This window comes from Rhineura floridana, chromosome 14 (genome assembly GCF_030035675.1).
Source record: "Rhineura floridana isolate rRhiFlo1 chromosome 14, rRhiFlo1.hap2, whole genome shotgun sequence".
Taxonomy (NCBI): Eukaryota; Metazoa; Chordata; class Lepidosauria; order Squamata; family Rhineuridae; genus Rhineura; species Rhineura floridana.
The window spans coordinates 28,632,247-28,646,817 of NC_084493.1; the positions used below are offsets into that span (position 1 = coordinate 28,632,247).

The window sequence follows — 14,571 nt, forward strand, 5'->3', positions numbered from 1 at the left end:
CATGACTGTAAAAAAACAAAAAAACAACCACTGTAAGCAGTTTACAAAAATTGATGACCCTTTTACCATCTGGACCACCTACACAGTTGGATACCCTTGCATAATATGCCCAGCAAAATATTGGTCAGATTCCCTTCCGTATCTGGTGTGGAACCCCTCCTGCCTATGGGTTGTGGTCAATTCACATTTACTCAGAGCAGACCCATTGAAATGAGTGGCTATTATCGACTTAAGTCCATGAATTCCACTGGGTCTTTTGAATCAAAGTGAATTGAATACAACCCTATATGTTTGTCCAACTCCCTTCCCATACTCTACCAGTCCCTGACCCTTCCTACTTTGATAGTCGTTGTACCTGTTTGGTTTTATACTGAATTTTGTAACATACAACAACAAGGAATAATGAAAGAGCAAGTTGTCTCATTAGGCAGATGCTGGAGATAGCTTTGAACTGGGCATCCACAAAGCTTCCCCCAAACTCTATTGTAAGATGGGAACATACAATGAAGTACTGGAACAGGATGTTGTAAGGCAGCACGTGGGAAACCTTTTTCAGCCTGAGGTCTGCAGCCCCTCATAGGAAACCTTCTGGGATCCTGAGGGTGGCCCGAGGCAAAGTGTGTGTGTGTGTGTGTGTGTGTGTGTGTGTGTGTGTGTGTGTGTGTGTAGCAATAGATGAGACCCTTTCCTTTGTACAGTAAGGTACGTTCTATGCATGCAAAAGTCTGGGGTTTCTATGCACACCCCTCTCCATCCTCAATGCAGGCAAGAAAGAGGCATTATTACTGTCCAAAGACACAGCCCAGACAGGTGGGCAAAAGCTGGAGAACAGGACCAGTAAAGTGTATGGTCTGGGAGGAGGCAGAGCCTAGGGTGAATCCCAAGGACCATATAGAGAGGCTTGGAGGGCCACATTGAGCCCCCAGGCCTCAGGTTCCCCACTTCTGATTTAGGAGATGCCTTAGTATAAGATTGTTAGTGTGATTTGCTAACGTTATCATTTTTTCTGGGCTCTGCTCCCCAGAGTCTTCTTAGTGGAAGGGTGGATGCACCTATTCTTTAGCACACATGAATTCATTGCACACCTATAGATACACTGGATTGTATTCAGCTAAGTCCTACATAGAGTACCCCTATTGAAATGAATGAACCTACGTTAGTCATGGCTATTAACTTCAAACGGTCTACTCTGAGTAGGACTAGCATTAAATATCGCCCATGAGATACTAAAGTCAGATGTTTTGACACCTGTAAAGTGAGAGGCATGACTACAGTTCGATAACACATTCCAGCCAGGGAAAAGCTCTGCCAATGACCAGTGAGGGGAGCAGTCTGGAGAGAGGAGGTGTGGTCTAGGGAGAGTCTGAAGGGCCAGACAGAGAGAGCTGGAGGGCCAGGGTCACCTCCTGGGCCTTAGGGCTAAATACATTTTCTAATGTATGGCTAACTTCAGGTTCTGCTATGTAAAATAAACTTACTCCCTAGGGCAGCCTTTCCCAACCAGTGTGCCTCCAGATGTTGTTGGACCACAACTCCCATCAGCCTCAGCCAGCATTGCCAATGGTCAGGAATGATGGGAATTGTGGTCCAACAAAATCTGGAGGCACACTGGTTGGGAAAGGCTGCCCTAGGGAGTAGTTGTGTTGAAGCCCTCACTGAAGTAGATAAGACTTTCTGCAAACCAGCAAACCAACCCTAGCTTAGCTACTGGTGCAAATGCACCCATACTGTATAGATCTGAACAATGAGATTTATTTCACTTGATGACAAGGAAATCTTTATCTGAGTCTTATGGAGGTTTCAGAGCTCTGGTGTGATCTGTAAATTTTCTAGGTTTTTTAATTTAAAAATGAGCTATTTCACTTGCTGCTTTTTTCAATGGACACAGCTCAAGAGTAACAGCTTTGTTTTCCTTTAGTGTCTGATTTGGAGCAGGCTGAGTCATTCATAGCTCACAGTGTGCTTACTGGCATCCAGATACTGCAGACCTGAAATGTAAACAGACACCAAGCAGGCAATACTAATGGAGAAAAATGTACAAAAAGGCTGTTGGCTTTTTTTTTTTAACTCTCTGCTCTCCATAAGAAAAGGCCACCTGGTCCGATTAACCTGGCAAACAGGACTGCCTGGCATTGATGAACAGCTAGCTGATAAAAAGAGGTAGCTGGACGTATATGTGAGACTGGTTGGCGATCACTTGTGACCGAGTAAGATTGTCTTCCAAGATAATTTGGTTGGAAGACGTCTATGCGTGAATTTGTTTTATGTGGGGAGATCTGCGCACGATGATCAGCACACAATCTTGTAAGAAAAAGGCTTTGATCCAATGGCATGGATACCACGATGATTGGAAGTCTTTTATCTGCTGCAGCCTTCATCCACCTTCACAGCCGTTGTAACATACACATTGTTATCCTCTGCCTGTTCTGCCGTTGAGGACTTTCTTGGATCATTCTTTGTCTGGTTCCTCTCCCTTGACCTTACCGCCATGGGTCACCCTGCTGGGAGTACATGACTCCCGACAGCATCGCTCACAGGGTTCATTGGAACACAAAAGTCCACTAATGCACTATAATCCATAGACTGCAGCAGCTTCAAATCCAACAGTAAGGATGGCCTGCAAATCAAACGGAAGGGAACTGGTTAGGGTTGCCAGGTTCAATTCCTGAGACTGATCCTGAATTCCACCGTGTGGTTTTTCCCATTACAGGGTTGCAAGGACACCTGCACTTGGCTGACTTTCTTTTCTCCTAAAGATACAGGATCAGTCTCAGGGATTGAACCTGGCAACCCTAGAACTGGTTCTTTTCAAATTTATCCTCCTTGCTGCAGCAATGTGGTTTTGACAACTTTCTTGAGCACCCTAGATGCATTTTACTATGGCTGTAGCCCTAAACCCACTTACCCAGAAGTAGGTAGTGAACTTTTTTTTTCCAGCTCAAGGGCCACATTCCTTTTGCCTAACCTTCTGGGGACTGCATTTCAGTACAGGAGGGGTCAATGGGAAAAGTAGGCAGGACTATTCATACACTCGTGCACACACACATTCATACACATTCACATATGAACACACATACATATGCATTCATGCACATGAACAGATAACACATACACCATATAGGATTACATTGTAAGGCCGCAACCTTAAATACACTTACTTGGGACTATGTCCCATTTAACTTAAGGTGACTCACTTCTGAGTAGACATAACTAGAGTTGCAAGGTAATCTACACCAGCTACAGCTCAGGGGCAGCTTTGCATGCAAGAAGGACCCACGTCCAGTCTCTGGCATTTCCAGGTTTGGCTGGAAATGTCCTGCCTCAAATGCTAGAGTCACTGCCAGTCAGTGTAGACAGTACTGAGTAGGCACTGATCCTATATCTTTAGGAGAAGAGAAAGTCAGCCAAGTGCAGGTGTTCTTGCAACACTGTAATGGGAAAAACCATTACAAAAACAAGGTGGAATTCTCCCTTCCCCCTGCACAACTTGTAAAGATACAGAAGATCTATTGGTTGCCAGGCCCAGCCTCCAAGAGGTCTTCTGTATCTTTAAAAGTTGTGCAGGGGGAAGGGAGAATTCCACCTTGTGGTTTTTCCCATTACAATGTTGCAAGAACACCTGCCCTTGGCTGACTTTCTCTTCTCCTAAAGATACAGGATCAGTCTCAGGCCCTGAACCTGGCAACCCTAGTACTGAGCTAGATGGCCCAACGGTCTGATTCAGTATAAGGCAGCTTCCTATATGTATTTGAACGGAACATAAGAAGCCACCTTATACAAGGTCAGGTTATGGGTTCATCTAGTCCAGGCTTGTCTACTCTGATTATGATTATTCATCTCTAGGATGACAGGAAGGGAGGGGTCTTTCCTATGTTGCCTACTACTTGATCCTCCTAACTGGAGATGCCGGCGAATGAACCTGGGAGCTTCTGCATGCAAAGCATGTGCTCCCCCACTGAGCTATGCTCCCCCTCTATCAGTAATAGTTTATTGTTTATAGCCAATGGCCATTACAATATAATAAAACATGTGTATACATCATTTGAGACACATTAGGATTCAATCCAATAATACATAGGTAAAACCCTAGGCTTTCAAAAGCTAATTAAAATAATTATAACATAAAAATTGCTTCATTTATTTATTTATTTGATTTAGAAGTATACTCAAGTGGTCCCCCCTTTACTGATGGGGCTAGTGTGTTTTAAGGTCATTCTGATCTTCGCTGCGGCTAACGCGAACAGGGCCCTATAGGTAACAAATTTGTCTTTGTCTGCCAGCAGCCATCTTATCTTAAATTCATCTGGCTGGCCTTCTAATAAGGTCTGAAAGGGAAGGAAGAACTTGGTCCTTGGTGAGTTGTATAGGGTGCAATATAAGATATAATGCTCCATGCCTTTGATTTGCCCTGAAACACATATGCACAAACGGTCTTCTAATTTTTTTGTGTGTATCTACCGACAGATATTCAGTGGGCATCAGCTGGAATCTGAGTCGGGTTGCTCCCCCTCTAACAGCTTTACGCTGAGCCAGTGGAGTCTGAGAAAGTTGGACAGAAAGCCATTCTACACCTGGAGGTTTCTTTAAGAAAGGAGGAAGGAACCATTCTGCACAGGAGAAGGATGTAGTAGAACTCTAGACTGCACCACTTCAAGCTGCAAATGGGTGTGTGTGTTTTGTGTGTCATAGATCTGAATGCTCTCTAAAGAAACGTTCTATACACATGAAACTAGCACACCAGGGACAAAGGTTCAGTGTGGCTCTCATCATGATGTGATAGTGGTGGGGAATCTGTGGCCTTTCAGATCCTCTTGGACTACAACTCCCATCATCCCTGACCACTGGCCATGCTGACTTGGGCTGATGGGAGCTGTAGTCCAATAATATCTGGAGGGTCACAGGTTCCCCACCTCTGAATGGGGATTTTTTTTTTTAACTTGAGGGAGGATTTAAAAATAGGATGTCTCCACCTGCAGCCAGAGGTGGCACAGCCCAAAATATTATCACAGTGGTCTACCACCCCCTTCTTGGAGTTCCACATTCAGCCAGAATAAGCCCCTCAAGGAGCTCAGTGGGGTGAGACACAGTAGAAAGATCAAGGCTCATGGGAGAAGAAAGGCCAATTTTCTAAGTACCCTGGGAAAGCAGCCTCATTTGCTACTAAGGTGGCAAGGTGAAAAAGAGGACAAGGCTCACACAACTTTAATAGTAACACAGAAACCTCTCTCCTACACTACTATTAAAGGTGTATGAGCCCTGTTCTTTTTTGCATCCAGCCCCCCCTCCCGGTTGTTACATCAGGCCAATCCCCTTTGTGCCTGAGACAATCAGAGTCTATGGCCTTCCATAGAGAAGCATTAAAAAAAAGAAGCAATCAAGAGCCAGAAAAGGAAGTTGGACAGATAAGAAGTCAAGATTTTGCATTCCAGCTATCTATAGGAAATATGTTTTTTTATTATTTCAAGTTTTCATAAAAATCCATTAATTATTGAAATCAAAAGTTACAGAGGAAGTTCGTAACTTTTTTAAAAATTATTGATTGCTGTTTTGAATTTTTGTTAAATTTCCTGTCATTGTTAGGATTGACACCGGAGTCTGTCAGAATATGTCCTACAAACACGGGAAGTTCTGGAGACATCAGCAGAACATTTTCACAAAGAGGTCGAGGAGGAAGTGATGCAGGATTCTGGGGGGCAGAAGGAGGGAGGGAGGGGAGCTGGGTGGAGAGAAGAGATGTTGGTATGTTTGTTGCGCTGTTTCTCTTTATTATTTTTTTAAAAACACCCCTCATTATTGAGTTTATTGATTGTTTTCCCCCTCTCCTCAGATCATTTTCATGTTGAACTTGCGCGGTGCATCAGCGGCAGCACTGATGCCTGCATCGGATTTGCGCGGGACATACTCAATTTCAATGTTGTGCTTGGTGTTGCCTTTGCCCCTGCTCCAGAGGAAGAGGAGAACTAGGCAGAAGAGCACTACCCCCAGGAAGGAGATGAACCCCATTGTGGTGGCAATGATCAGGGTCTTGATGTCAAAGGGGAAAGGCACAGTGGCGCGCGTGCTGTTGGCGTCACTCTCATTGGGCTGGTTGGAGATGAAAGCAAAGGTCTTGTTGGGTTGGTGGGGCCAGTCTGGGGAGTAGCTGCGGACGTGCAGGTGTGCCAGCATGGTATCGTTGCCGCCGGCATTGCTGGCAATGCATAGGTAGGTGCCATTGTCCTGGATCTGGGCATAGCGCACCTCCAGAGTACCATCAGGGAAGACGGTGAGCCTCCCATTGGTTTTGGTAGAGATGAGGTGCTTCCTTGGCGAGAGCCACATGATGGTGGGAGGTGGGTCTCCATCCGCACGGCAGATGAACTGTACCGTGTGGCCCTCATCCACAAAAATCTGTTGGGGTTTGCGGTCCCTTATCCTGGACCGGCGGCAGATGAAGTAGTTGGGGAGGAGCGCCTCAGAGAAGTCCTTGAACTCTTTTCCCTGGACAAATTCAGGAGTTGCACAGGCAGGCTGCCGCTTGTTGAAATTTAGCCTCCAGCGACGGCGGAAAATCCAGAGAAGCCGGCAGTCACAGGCCAAAGGATTGTTATCTATGATAAGCGTCTCCAGGTTCCCCACAGAGTGGAAGGCTGACTCTTCCAAGGTATTTAGGAGGTTCCCCGAAACATTCAAGATGCGCAAATAGTTCAGGCCCCGAAAAGCATACGGTTCCACCATGGTGAGCTGGCCACCAACCAGTTGTATCTCCTGAAGCCTGAGTAGATCATGAAGCATGGAACCTTCAATTGTGACAATGGGGTTGTAGGACAGGTTCAGGAACCTGAGATAAACCAAGTGCCTCAAGGAAACATAAGGGATGGAAGTCAGATTGCAGTGGGTGATGGACAAGGATGTCAAGTTGAGCCCATACAGGCAATTGGATGTCATGGTATCTAGATAGGGCCAATGTGAAATTTCAAGGACCTTTAGTCTGTAGAGCCTCTTGAATGAGTAATCCCTGATGGCATTGATGTTCAGGTGGCGCAACCGCAGCACAATCAAACCGTGCAAGTGAGAGAGTGCTTCTGTGGGGATGGACGTCAAGTTGCATTTTTCCAAAGTCAGCTGCTCTAAGCTGTTAAGGCCACTAAAGGCCCGGTGAGAGATATAGACCAAGTCATTGTCACCAACCTCCAAAGACTTGAGGTTGTACAAGTCCTGGAACATATAATCCAGGAGGATCACAATTTTGTTCTCACTAATGTCCAACTTGGTAAGATTGCTGAGTCCAGTGAACACCCCAAGGGGGATGAGTTTGAGCCGGTTGCTCCTGAGACCCAGAGTCCTGAGGTTGAAAAGGTTATTGAAAGCCCCCGGCTCAATGATAGTGATAATGTTCTCATTTAACTCCAACTCCTCCAAGTGAGGAAAATTGGCAAATTCATCCTGGTTGAGAGTCTTGATGCGGTTCTTTCCCAGGTCCAGGAGCTTTGTCTCAGTGGGGATGCCCTCAGGGACGCTCAGGTATCGCTTCCGGTGACACAGCACTGAGCGTTCCTGGGCAGAACAGTCACAGCGGGGTGGGCAGCCCGTAGCAGAGCCTGAGAGGATGGATCCCAGCATCAAGATGAGAATGGGCTGCCAGCAGGCCAGGATTGGGCTATACATGCTCAACTCGCCCGCCACCATCCTATCTTTCACCTGCAGGCAAGAGAAAGAAGGGAAGGTGTTAAGATACTGAAGGTATTGAATGCACAGCAAGAGCAGAAAGGCAACATTAGTCATATCTAATCAATAAATGCAGAGATAGTAAACACTGCAGGTGGAATCCAATGTTGAGCTACGGCACTTGTTCCGTCCATGCAAGGATTTCTGCTTGTGCAATGGTACATTGTTGCCCTCTTCTCTCCGCCTCACCCAATCCTCTGGAGCAGATTTGGGTAGGGGTGGGGTATGTGCAGAGGGGAGGGGGGGAAATCCAGTTGCAGAAGCAGAAATCCTTGCACTGATAAGACACATCAGTAGAACACCACCTTGAATTAACTATAGCCTCGCTACCTCTCTTTTGTAACATTTTTAACAGCAACATGTTTTAATGATATATACGGAAAAGACTGGAAGGGTTGATTGAGAAGTCTAAAGGAGGCAATGTTAAAAACAAGCTCCCTGCATATAGATAGCTAGCCCATCAGGGCATATCTTTGTTCTTGAGATGCTAGCTTTCCACAGGACTTTTGACAATCAGGAAGCATTTAAACAAGCCACACAAACACACCTCTACATGCCGTAGGCCTGAACAATGTGCTTCTTCTCCCCCCTCCCCAAATGGCTAAATGGGTTCTCAGGCATGATTTTTGTGAGCATCCACAATGGGTCATTGGTGGTGTGGAAAAAATCTTAGTGTGTATTGAGGGGGAAAGGGGGTTTGGCATGACATCAGTAAGAATGGATATGCTTGACTTTCCTGTACCTTGAACCGCGTCAGAAGGGGGTGGAGAGTTGACCAAGCTCTCACTGAGGTTCAGCGGCAAATATCAGGCTGGAGCCCAGGCTTTCCAATACTGAGCCTCATTTCCAAGCCACAAGTTTCTTTTAGGCCACAGAACTAATGAGAAAGGTAGGGGATCTATCAGTGTAATTAAGTCTTTCCTGCGTGGCCATGAGGAGAAGAAAAGAGGTTGTAAACTGCTGCTAATATTTTTTGCTGGGTCAAGGTGATCTGGTGAAACTCCCCGGAATGCAAAGCCAATAGCAGCGAGAAGGTTGTTAGCTCACCACTGTTGCTTCCTTGCCACAACTCCCTGATCTGATCACTGTCCCCAAAGCAGTGGCCTGGCGCGTACTGATGGATGGCTTTACATTTCGCTTATGCATTAAGCCCCCTCTAGGATGCAGACCTTAATGTGGTGAGGGGGTTTGAGAGTGCTGAAGAAGCTGAGAACAGTGCTGTCAGGAGTCTAGACCAAGGCGGAATGGTCAAAGCTGAGATACCAGACTAAGATGCATCCAAACTTAGAGGAAGGCAGTGGTAAACCACCTCTGAATATCTCTTACGACAAAACCCCTATGAACAGAGTATCCAAAATGGAACACAATATAGTGCTGGAAGATGAGACCCCTGGGTCAGAAGGCACTCACCGAGCTACTAAGGAAGAACAAAGAACAAGTACAAGTAGTGCTGTGACTAATGATGCAGTTGGGTCAAAGCCGAAAGGAAGCCCGGAGGCTGATGCGCACAGGGGACAAAGAGAACTACTACAATAGTTATTGTATAGAAATAGAAGAGGACAACAAAAATGGAAGAACAAGAGCCCTATTCCAAAAGATTAGAGAAATGAAAGGGAAATTTAAACCATGACTAGGGATGTTGAATACAGGGAAACACACTGGCTGACCAAGATGAAATAAAAGGAAGATGGAAGCAATACACTGAAGAACTCTATAAAAGAGATGACAAGATGACAGATTCATTCACAGAGGAACCATATGATGAAGAACCAAAAATTTTAGAATGTGAGGTGAATGCTGCTCTTAAAATACTTGGAAGAAATAAATCACCAGGAACAGATGGCATACCAATAGAGTTGCTACAAGCTACTGAGACTGAATCTGTCCAAAGTTTGACAAAAATCTGTCAAGAAATATGGCAAACTAAACAATGGCCCACAGACTGGAAGCGTTCAATATACATCCCAATTTCAAAGAAAGGGGATCCCAGGGAATGCAGTAATTACCAAACTATTGCCTTAATATCCCATGCAAGTGAAGTAATGCTCAAGATTCTACAACAAAGGCTCTTACCATATATGGAGCGAGAAATGCCAGATTTCCAAGCTGGATTTAGAAATGGAAGAGGTACCAGAGATCATAACACAAACATATGTTGGATAATGGAACGGAGCAAGGAATTTCAGAAGGAAATCACCCTGTGCTTTATAGGTTACAGCAAAGCCTTTGACTGTGTAGATCATGAAAAACTATGGAATGCTTTAAACGAAATAAGGGAGCCATAGCATCTGATTGTCCTGCTGCGCAACGTATACTCTGGACAAGAGGCTACTGTAAGGACAGAACATGGAGAAACCGATTGGTTCCCCATCGGAAAGGGTGTGAGACAGGGGTGTATTTTATCACCCTATTTGTTTAATCTATATGCAGAACATATCCTATGGAAAGCGGGATTGGACCAAGAAGAAGGAGGTGTGAAAATTGGAGGGAGAAATATCAATAATTTAAGATATGCAGACGATACCATACTACTAGCAGAAACCAGTAATGATTTAAAACGAATGATGAAAGTTAAAGAGGAAAGCACAAAGCAGGACTACAGCTGAGTGTCAAGAAGACTAAAGTAATGACAACAGAAGATCTATGTAACTTTAAAGCTGACAACGAGGACATAGAACTTGTCAAGGATTATCAATATCTTGGCACAGTCATTAACCAAAATGGAGACAATAGTCAAGAAATCAGAAGAGGACTAGGACTGGGGAGGGCAGCTATGAGAGAACTAGAAAAGGTCCTCAAATGCAAAGATGTATCACTGAACACCAAAGTCAGGATCATTCAGACCATGGTATTCCGGATCTCTATGTACGGATGTGAAAGTTGGACAGTGAAAAAAGCAGATAAGATAAAAATCAACTCATTTGAAATGTGGTGTTGGAGGAGAGCTTTGCACATACCATGGACTGTGAAAAAGACAAATAATTGGGTGTTAGACCAAATTAAAACAGAACTATCATTGGAAGCTAAAATGATGAAACTGAGGTTATCCTCCTTTGGACACATAATGAGAAGACATGATTCACTAGAAAAGACAATTATGCTGAGAAAAACAGAAGGGAGTAGAAAAAGAGGAAGGCCAAAGAAGAGATGGATTGATTTCATAAAGGAAGCCATAGACCTGAACTTACAAGATCTGAACAGGGTGGTTCATGGCAGATGCTGTTGGAGATTGCTGATTCATAGGGTCGCCATAAGTCATAGTCGACTTGAAGGCACATAACTACAACAAAACATGCATTAAGAGGAGAACAGGCTGTATTAATCAAGTCCTGGCTACAGAGCTGAGATGCATGAATGACGCCATCTCCTAGCTTAGCAAGCAGAAGCAGTTAGGGGCCTTATACTGCATGCAGAGCTTATTCTGACAAAATGGAGGACACCCCCCTCCCTCTCCCCCTAGCAGCCTTCTTTAAATGTCTTGAAGAAGCTAAGAACCAACTGACACCTTTCACAGAGTGGGGTGGTAGACCAGGTGTCCTCTAGACAGTGCTGGGCTACAACTTGTATCATCATTGGCCATGCAGGCTGAGGCTGAGGGGAACTGGCCTCCAACAACATTTGGAGTCTACCATGTTGGCTATCCCTGTGGGAAACTGTGGTGGTAAGAATTCTGGACTGTGCCTGTCAGACTCCAATGAGCAGAGGTCAATGGTTTTAATGCTCCACCATGTAAAATCTGAGGCCTGAGGGCCAGGTGCCGCCCTTCAGACTTCTCTGTCTGATCCTTGAAATGCTCCCCATACACCATTCCCAGCCATGTCCCCTCTCTCTAGGCTCCATCCCTCACTGGCCCTGCCTTGCACCCTAGTTGAGGGTTTTTGCCTGACTGGAATTTCTCCTTGAGCTCTGATAATCCTTCTGACTTCCTTGGATGGAGGACAAAGGCCACATTCACACCATACATTTATTCCACTATTATCCCACTTTAAACAGTCATGGTTTCCCCCAAAGAATCCTGGGAACTGTAGTTTGTGAAGGGTACTGAGAGGCCTCTATTCCCCTCAGAGAGCTAAATTCCTTGAGTGGTTTAACTATTAATCCCTCTTCCTAGAGAACTCTGGGAACTGCAGGTCTGTGAGGGAAATTAGGGTCTCCTAACTACTCTAAGCACCCTTCACAAACTGCACTTCCCAGGATTCTTTGGGGAAAGCCATGAGTGTTTAAAGTGGAATAAATATACAGTGCGAATGCAGCTGGAGTGCGCATTGTGCACATGTGTGCAGAAACTAGCCTACTGTGCAAGAGTAAAATTTACATGTGTTGCTCCGCCCACTTTTGCCTCTGTCTCCGCCCACCTCTGGCATGTGGCCCCTGGAAGGTTGCCAAGAAGAGAATGTGGCCTTTGGGCTAAAAATAGTTCCCCATTTACAGCCAACCAACCAGACTTTTATTACATCTGATAAACTAGCACATGCGGGGCAGGGGGACGTCCACCTTTTCTCCAGATGTATTACATGTTTCTACATGCAGAGAGTTTACTGTGAGGGGTGGGGGTGGGGGAGAAGCAAGCCCCAACCTGCAGTCTCAAATACTATAGGCTCTAATTCTACCACCTCGTTCTGGATGATCAGGAGTAACAAGGGCCCCATCTGCACAATATATTTAAATGGTTTCCTCCAAAGAATCCTGGGAAGTGTAGTTTGTTATGGGTGCTGAGAGCTGTTAGGAGACACAAATTCCCCTCACAGAGCTAGAATTCCCAGAGTGGTTTCACAGTCAACCCCTTTTCCCAGGGAACTTGGATACTGTGGCCTTGGCTGTTCCGGCTCTTGCCCCAAAATGGCAACAGAGGGACTTTCTTGTACGTAAAAAAGTGAACGTTAATTATTGCAGGCTAATGGTACAAACTCAGTGTTGCGGACAGAGCAGATGATAGTCCAGCTGCTCTTACAAGGCAAAGGGATAGCAACAGTAAGTTTGATTCAGGTGTCCAAGATTAGGGACAAGGGTTTCAGGACTGCTTGGGAGCTACAAAGTTGTTCCATCATGTTTCCCTGCCTACCTGCCAAGCTTTTACGATGAGGCAGAGAATGCCTAGCTACTCACAAAGTCCCAATCACTGGGGTTTCCTGGCCTAAAGGCAGATGCTCCTCATAGCGAAACAAGTTTCCTTTTTTTCTTGATGTGCCACCTCTCCCTGGGAGACATTGCTGGATGCACCTCCTTCTCTGAACCTTCTTGCTCTGTCACAGCAGGCCACACTCCTGATCCCTCCTTCTCCTCCTCTGCAGTCTCTGACAGCCCCCTGTCTCCACAGGCAAGGAAGAGGCAACCCCTGAGACTCCTGCCTCATCAGTAGGTAAGAGAGCATTTGGAGGCAGGAGAGTTTCCTCAAAAGGGCTCTGCCCTCTTATCTCATCCCCCCTCCCTCTCAGTGCCCTCTTCTCAAGTGTCGCCCACCCCTACTGGGCTGAATCAGAGGACGTGGAGGGGAACATGGCATTGGCATTAGTAACCTCAAGACTGGATTACTGCAGCTCGCTCAATGTGGGGCTTCCCTTGGGCTTAACCTAGAAGCTGCATTTGTTGCAGAATGCTGCCACTAGGTTGTTGACTGGGCACTCCATCGGCACCATCTGCTGAGGGAGCTGCACTGGCTATCACTGTGCTACTGAGCATAGTTCAAGGTTTTGTTTTTAGCATTTAAAGCCCCAAACAACTTAGGGTATCTAAAGAATTGCCTCGCCCCATGTAACCCTGCCCAGAAACTGTGCTTCTCAAATGAGGCACTGCTGAGAGTACCACAGGCCCCAGAGGTGCACTTAGCTTGTACTAGAAGCTGGGCTTTTAGTGTTGTATCTCCAGCTCTCTGGAATCCACTACCAGTTGCCATTAGACAGGTGGTGTCATGCTGTTAGGCACCTACTAAAGATATTTTTGTTTAAGAAGGCTTTCCCTGAGGTGCAACCCACTCATTTATGGAATATTAATTAATTGTATGGATTATGTCCAACTAAGTCCTACTCAGAGCAGACCCATTGAAATTAGTGCACCAAAGTTAATCATGCCCATTAATTTCAATGGGTCTTCTCGCAGTAGGACTCACTTTGGACTCAACCCTAGTTCTGCAGAAATAGTTTTTTGAATTTGTAAAGATGGTGTTAGCGTTTTTCTGAGTTTGTCGAAATGATTTTATTGTTTTTAGTACTTGTGTTCTGTGTTTTATTCTGGTTTTGTCTTGTATACTGTTTTGATGGCTTCCTGCTATGAAGTGATGTATACATTTGTTAAATAAAATAAAACAAGATCGCCAGGTACATTGGTGGCAGTATAGTAATGCCACCACCACTCAAACATGATAAGTACAACTGAAGAAGCAATTGAATTCTGAGAGCCAGTGTGGTGTAGTGGTTAGAGGGCTGGACTAGGACATGGGAGACCAGGGTTCAAATCCCTACTCAGCTATGGATGTTGCTCAGTGACCTTGAGGCAGTCACAGTCTAACCTACCTCACAGGGTTGTTGAGAGGATAAAACGGAGGAGGAGGAGAACCATGGAGCAAAGGTGGGATATATATATATAAATTTGGTTTTAAGTTGGCTTCCATGCAATGGCTATAACATCAAAATGTATGTTAGCTCAGAAACAGCAAGTACACCAGAATCCATAACACAACAATATTTAATAATTTAGAAGTAAGGTATCCTTGATCATGAGCTTTGGAAATATGCAGAACACTTCTAGCAAAAATCCCTTAAGTCACTGAGTTTGTCAAGCTGCTAACTTCTCAGACTCTGGAATGTTTTCTTTCTTTTTTTTAAGGGAGAAAAAGATCTACATCCTATTTTAAGCTCTGAAAGCTGT

General features: G+C 45.2%; 1 protein-coding gene across 13 annotated transcripts in view; it reads right to left on the reverse strand.

The window, feature by feature from the left end:
* Positions 1 to 5,434: 5,434 nt before the first annotated feature.
* The window catches only part of LINGO1 (leucine rich repeat and Ig domain containing 1), a 1,021,808-nt gene continuing 1,012,671 nt past the window's right edge, over positions 5,435 to 14,571 (reverse strand). For all 13 annotated transcript variants that reach the window (XM_061595343.1, XM_061595341.1, XM_061595342.1 and 10 more), the window contains one exon: positions 5,435 to 7,680. In XM_061595343.1, coding sequence (XP_061451327.1) covers positions 5,824 to 7,668 — 1,845 coding nt within the window. In that variant the 5' untranslated portion in view covers positions 7,669 to 7,680 and the 3' untranslated portion in view covers positions 5,435 to 5,823. The remainder of the gene's footprint in view (positions 7,681 to 14,571) is intronic.